At 38.6% G+C, this 6257-nt stretch overlaps 2 protein-coding genes across 3 annotated transcripts in view; both read left to right on the forward strand.

Moving 5' to 3' along the window:
• The window catches only part of LOC122084912 (serine carboxypeptidase-like 7), a 4055-nt gene extending 2026 nt beyond the window's left edge, over positions 1-2029 (forward strand). Inside the window, exon 6 of the mRNA XM_042653333.1 lies at positions 1452-2029. Coding sequence (XP_042509267.1) covers positions 1452-2029 — 578 coding nt within the window. The remainder of the gene's footprint in view (positions 1-1451) is intronic.
• The window catches only part of LOC122084465 (serine carboxypeptidase-like 18), a 10931-nt gene that overhangs the window by 2140 nt on the left and 2534 nt on the right, over positions 1-6257 (forward strand). The window contains exons 3-7 of one of the 2 annotated variants that reach the window (XM_042652732.1): positions 4266-4440; positions 4580-4725; positions 4894-4970; positions 5267-5389; positions 5562-5664. In XM_042652732.1, coding sequence (XP_042508666.1) covers positions 4280-4440; positions 4580-4725; positions 4894-4970; positions 5267-5389; positions 5562-5664 — 610 coding nt within the window. In that variant the 5' untranslated portion in view covers positions 4266-4279. Of the gene's footprint in view, positions 1-3973; positions 4441-4579; positions 4726-4893; positions 4971-5266; positions 5390-5561; positions 5665-6257 lie in introns of those variants that run through there. The other variant, XM_042652733.1, reaches the window with a different exon arrangement.

The raw sequence follows: 6257 nt of genomic DNA on the forward strand, positions 1-6257 counted from the left end.
AATAGTTCTTTAAATTTGAATAAAAAAAAAAAAAATACAGACTTTGGTGAGGTAGATATATCTTGAGTCTCTAAATGTATTGGGAGGAAGGGGAAGGGAAAGGGTCAGGACTAGGGGTGTCAACGGTCCGGGTCGGTGCGGTTTCGGTCCGGTTCCACCGGTTTCGGTGTGAGTTTGGAAGTGACCGAAACCGACCCAATAAGGATTTATCGGTTTCGGTCCGGTGTCGGTTTCGGTGCGGTTTGGGTTCGGGTTGGTACCGGTTTGGATTTATTAGGTTCATTTCGATTTGGATCGGTTTTTTAAACCGGTATGGAGCCATTAGGAAACAACCAAATGATGAATTGTTGAACTTCGATTTCTTAAATCGATTTGTAACCGGGTTGTTTTTGATTTTTGGTCTAGTTTGAATTCGATTTTCCATACAAATGTATACAAAACTATTCAAATTTTAATTTTTTTTAATGAATTTTGGAGTGTTTCGGTTTCTTACCGGTTTGGTTTCGGTTTTGGTCCGGGTTTTGAGCCGGTTTCGGTTTGGTTTCAAGTTCATCCGGTTTTCGGTGCGGTTCGGTTTGGTTTTGGGGTTACAATACTCGAAACCGAACCGAACCAATAAGGCTTCAGTTCGGTTCGATCCGGATTGTTATCGGTTCGGTCCGACTGATTTTACCGGTTCGGTTTAGGAATTGACACCCCTAGTCAGGACCTTGGAATGGTAGCCGAAGGGTGTAGGAAAATTTTCTACATTAACTAATGATCAAAGACTTTTTCTTAAGTCTTTAAACTCAACTCCATGAGCAAAGGTTTGACTTTGACTGATTATATATATATCGCCAACAAGGGAGACTGACCTCACCGCCACGCCTCCATTTTTCCTTTTACTAATTTATAGCCGTCACAGTCAAATGACCGATGACTTAGCTGGCCATAAATCAGTGCTGAATTTTGGGCGATAGCCTCTTCAATATTGCCATTCAATTTTGGCCTACTTACAAGCTTTTCTGCCTTCGACATTTCTTCCTTTTTGCCTTTTATGCCCTTTATAAGAAATCAAAATAAAGGCAATAATATGTGTTACGCAAAGGAGAGAAATGAGATATATGATGAATCCAAGACCAAGGCCACACGCTCTGACTAAGTCAATCACCATTACTCTTTACTTTCTTTTAAAAACAACCGCTAGCCTCCTGCCTGGTCACACCATCCAAAAACAAATAATTTCTCGCATTGTGCGTGTGCCACACCATTCACATTTCAGGCTGCATTATTTCCATATTAGTATTCTGTAAAGCTTCTCTTTCTCTCTTACAAATCCAATCCCACTATTCAAAGCTTTTTCCATCTCTGCGATTCATTATCATCGATCATCAATTCATATTTGGTAGACTTTTCCGGCCATTTCTTCTTGCTCTAGCCTAACCCTAATTTTCTTTGCAAATCAATTGCAGTAGCAATTAAAGCAAATATATCTATGTTAATGGTTGAGATGAATACTGATAATACTGTTAGTGTGGATAAGATGAGCAAAAGCAAGGGAAGCAGAGAAAGCAAGATGAGCAGGTACTTCAAGGCACCCATCAGATTTCTGTGCAGGGCCAGGGATTTGTACGTTCATAGAATGACGTCATGTGCCGGGAATATGAGCTACGGAGGAGGGTATACCGACACGACGGGTCTATCCCACTCCACCTTGCCCAAGAGCTTCAGCGTCAGCTCCTCAAGGTCATCCGTCTCCGTCAACGACGACGACCTCCGGGAGCTGATGAGAGCTGCCTCCAAGAGGACACTCGAGGATAAGTTTGGGACAGGGACAGAGTCACCATTGCAGCAGCTGTTCTCCCCTGCAGTGCCACCAAAGGGAATGGGAACGATACCGAGGGCTCGGTCTCACAGCGTGGGCATCTCCAGGATTGATGAGGACATGCCTTGCGACTTCGCAGAAGACAACACTACCGATTTCTTGTACCCAAGAAGCAGAAGCTGCGCTACTGTCACGAAGAGACCTGCTCTCTCCCGCCACTACTAGATTAACCATTACTTGGAATCTATTGCATCCACAATGATTTTGTGCTTCTTCTTCTTCTTCCAAAATCTGCTAAGTCTTGCTCTGCAAAAGGAGACGTGAAAAGATTTCTTTTGAATTTTTCGATATGAAAAAGAGTGTGAAGGATTTTTTTTTTTTCAATTATCATCGTCTGAAAGTTGCTGAATTTTGTCTTAGTGTAAATCAACACAGACGTGCGAACCATGTACGTACCAATATCGTATTGATTGAATGTATATTTGCTTGTTTTTTAGAGAAAAATTTCCGAAATTTCGATCTTTCTGTTAAGAATTCAATTCAATCCAAGGGATGGTAATTACATGAAGAGATTCCTCTTCACTATGGGTGAAGGGCAAAATTAAATCTCCTGCAAAAGCAGTGTTTTTACCAGACCACGCATTAGCATGGTTTTAGATATTGATATTGGATTTGTGGTATTTGCCATATCCTATAAGACTGATATTGATACCTGATGGATGGTTCAAGAGTAAAATTGTAAAAGAAAATTTGTTGATTATAAAATGTAAAGATAAAATTGGCCATCCAACCCATATCAGGACCAGATATCAATATCAATACCATTACCAATATTGATACCTAAATCCGGGGCACAAGTGACCACAAACCCTTTTATTCGCTTGTCAATTTTTACAAGAGTTAGCAACCTGTGATGTGGACCACCATTAACATTTTAGCACAAATATTAAAAAATCATAGAAATGCCACTAGATTCTATTGCTATAGAAAGGTTGTCTTCTTTTCTTTTACTATATCTAGTGACGTATAATATTTCACTATTTGACACATGATCGTAAATGTGTTAGTCATGCAATAAAAGATCAGACGAACATCTCATTGGTATAATTTTTACTTAAAAATGAGTGTAGGTAGTAACTAAAATTACAAAAGATGTCATTTTGTATTTTATCTTCATCTCCATTTGATAGCATTTTGACAATCTTACTAAAGTCTCTGCCTCGTTACCCATCAAGATTTTAAGTAATGGAGAAACTGAATATTAGGGCTTGGATGATATGAATCCACATCCTAGGTTGCTAATACATACACTAACAAAAGTGAAAGATCTAATTTGTGGTTACAGTACTCCTCGCCACTATTATGCCGTCTCATACATTAATCAAAATTTTAAACCTCTATCTAATGTCACTTGGAAAATTTTTATTTTGTTAAAATTTTACGTGAGTAGGAGACCTCTGGATTCTTCTGTCCACAAAAGAAAGTTTTGGGGATTTCTTTCTTATGCATTTTTTGGATAAATCTTTTAGCACATTCATTCCTAGGATATGAATGTTAAAGAATATTTATAGTCGAATAAAAAATAAAAGGGGAATCATGTGAGGTGTGGTATAGAGCAAGGTTTTAAAACTCAAGATTGATCTCAAGTCTGAACCAATAGTGACAAGGATCAGATGGGATCGAACTGCATCAGTTGGATTTAGGATTTGTATTTTAAATTAATACTTTGAACCATTTTACCATTATAGCATTGTCTGTTGGGCCTTGAGCATAGGGCTGACGTGGATGGGCTTGGAAAGGGAGAATCGAGTATAAGACTGTTATTCGGGACCTCTTCTCGTTAGGTACCATTGGATCGGTAGGTATCACACAGACTGGGTGATGCGTTATTCCCTTTCAAAAAAGAATCTCTAATTAAGAGGATGAGGCCAAAAGGGTTTTTCAAAAAGTGAATGCAATTATGTTGTACTATTGTCTACTGGGGCGCCATTTTCATTCTCGTTCTCATATTAATGATCCACACAAAGACAGACAAATATATATCTCCAACTAGAAGACAGAACAAAGGAAGTAAAGGCGTATGGAAACAGAGGTCTTCATCAGGTTGGTCCCTGGGAATGGAAACAATTATCATATGTGTGTGTGTGTGTGTGTGTGTGAGAGAGAGAGAGAGAGAGAGAGAGAGAGAGAGAGATCTCCTGCACAACAAGCACCGCACACACACTCCAGATTGATATAATTGATTCCCTCTCACTCTTGCTTCCTATTCTTCTCCAGTTGCCTAGCTAGCTGAACTTAACAATAGTGAGAGTTGCTTTAAATCAGTGTGTTCCAGTTCCCTTGTCAATCTTAAAACACTCATCTTCTCTCTGGTACGTTGTGAGTTGTGAACACATTATAAGGGGAAAAGTTACATTGAATTGAAGCTAGAGAGAGAGAGAGAGAGAGAGAGAGAGATAAAAAAAAAAAAAAAGAATGGGCGGAGGAGCAGGGTATAAGCAGCTGTGGTTGTATTTCAATTTCATGTTGCTTGTACAGCTACAGTTGTGGTCTTCATTGCTACCAATCTCCTACTCAGCTGCAGTCAGACATCTTCCTGGGTTTGGAGCTCCTCTTCCCTTTGAGTTGGAAACCGGGTATGTAAGTACAGTGTAGTATTGTTTTGTGATCCCCTTGTATTTTATATGTATCTTCTGCAGGTAGCTAGCTAGGGACTTTTTTGTCAGTTCATATCGATATGACCCTCATTAATCACTTCTGAGTCCTGATCTTCAGGTACGTGGGTGTGGGGGAGTCGGAGGATGTGCAGCTGTTTTACTATTTCATAAAGTCGGAGAAGAATCCAGAGAAGGACCCTCTTGTGGTTTGGCTCACGGGAGGCCCTGGTTGCTCCTCTTTGTCTGGCCTTCTATATGAGATTGGTTACTACTTCTAACTTCTCAATTACTTTTTTTCTATTTCTTTTCTTTTTAGCCTTACTCGGTTGTATCTCTTCTCTCTCTATATTTCCTTTTCTTGGGACGGGAGTTCAGTTTCTTCCACTGATTCATCAATGCTCAATTAATGAGAATGGATTAACGTTGTTATAGGTCCACTTTCCTTCGTGGTAAAGGAATACGATGGAACTCTACCCAATCTCGTTTTGAAACCACACTCATGGACCCAGGTTGGTATACTGTCCTATAAGTGCTAGAGTTTTTAATACCACCACACATCGCTCAGAACTGAGGAACACAAATCATATTTCTTTATAGGGGAAAGGTTCCCTGAGCCATAAAGGGAGGGTATACTGGCACCCTCTCTCTCACATTTGGTAGTTAGTGCATAGAGGCTTCCATGGAAAAGGTTAAAAAAAAAAATAAAAAAAAAATTGGGAATTAGTTGATTCCTTAGGGCAATTAAACTCCAAATCGATTGGTACTAATGCCGATTAGTTCTTACTATATTTGTTATTAATTTCAGGTGGCAAGCATAATCTTTATAGACTCTCCTGTTGGGACTGGATTCTCCTACTCTACAACCTCCCAAGGTTTATTGACAGGTGACCTCAAATCATCTAAACACCTATACCAATTCTTTACAAAGGTATGTAAAAAGGGTATCCCCTTATCCTCGATCTCTCTTTTTTTTTTAATGGAATTTTGGGGCAATGTTAAACGATTTCTACACGATACAAGCATACATAGATGGAGTTTGGAGGTTTGAGTCTCTAGTCTTCTCTTCAAGCTAGGCTTCATTATATGTTGTCCATTTGCAGTGGATGATTGACCACCCAGAGTTTCTCAATAATCCATTCTATGTTGCTGGTGATTCATATTCTGGCATGATCGTGCCGCTTGTTACTAAAGAAATATCGGATGGTAATATATATTTTTTTCTTTCCTTCCCACCCTTCTAATTAAGTTGTTTTTTGTAAACCCCCACCCCCACCACCATTGCCCCCCCCTCCCCCCGCCCCCCCCCCCAAAAAAAAAGAAGAAGTTGTTTTGTCTTTATTTAATGTAACTAAGGTTACATATATACCTTGCTTTCCTTAGGAACGAATGAAAATAAAGACTATTGGTTGTCTGATACTTGTCTTTGCAACTAGGTAATGTAAATGACAATTCTTACTATCATCAGGGCTACGGTTGGTTGTAAGTAAAATGAAGAGAAACGAAATTAAACATAAATAATGTAAACAATACCAGCTGATTGTGCAACAACCTTAAAACTTATTAAGCATAGTAATTAACTTTTACTTCATTTTTCAACCAATTTATTTTTATTGAAGAGAAAGATAAAGTTAAAAATTTATTTGAAATTTTAAGTACCCTATTTAGTAAGATTTTAAATTAGTTGCATGGTCATGATGGCAAAAATGTTCATTTTTATTTATTTAATAAAAGTTAATTTCCCTTCCCTTCATTTCCCTTTATTTGTAACAAAGCAAAATCTTTTTTTTTTTGGGGGG

This window comes from Macadamia integrifolia, chromosome 7 (genome assembly GCF_013358625.1).
Source record: "Macadamia integrifolia cultivar HAES 741 chromosome 7, SCU_Mint_v3, whole genome shotgun sequence".
NCBI lineage: Eukaryota > Viridiplantae > Streptophyta > Magnoliopsida > Proteales > Proteaceae > Macadamia > Macadamia integrifolia.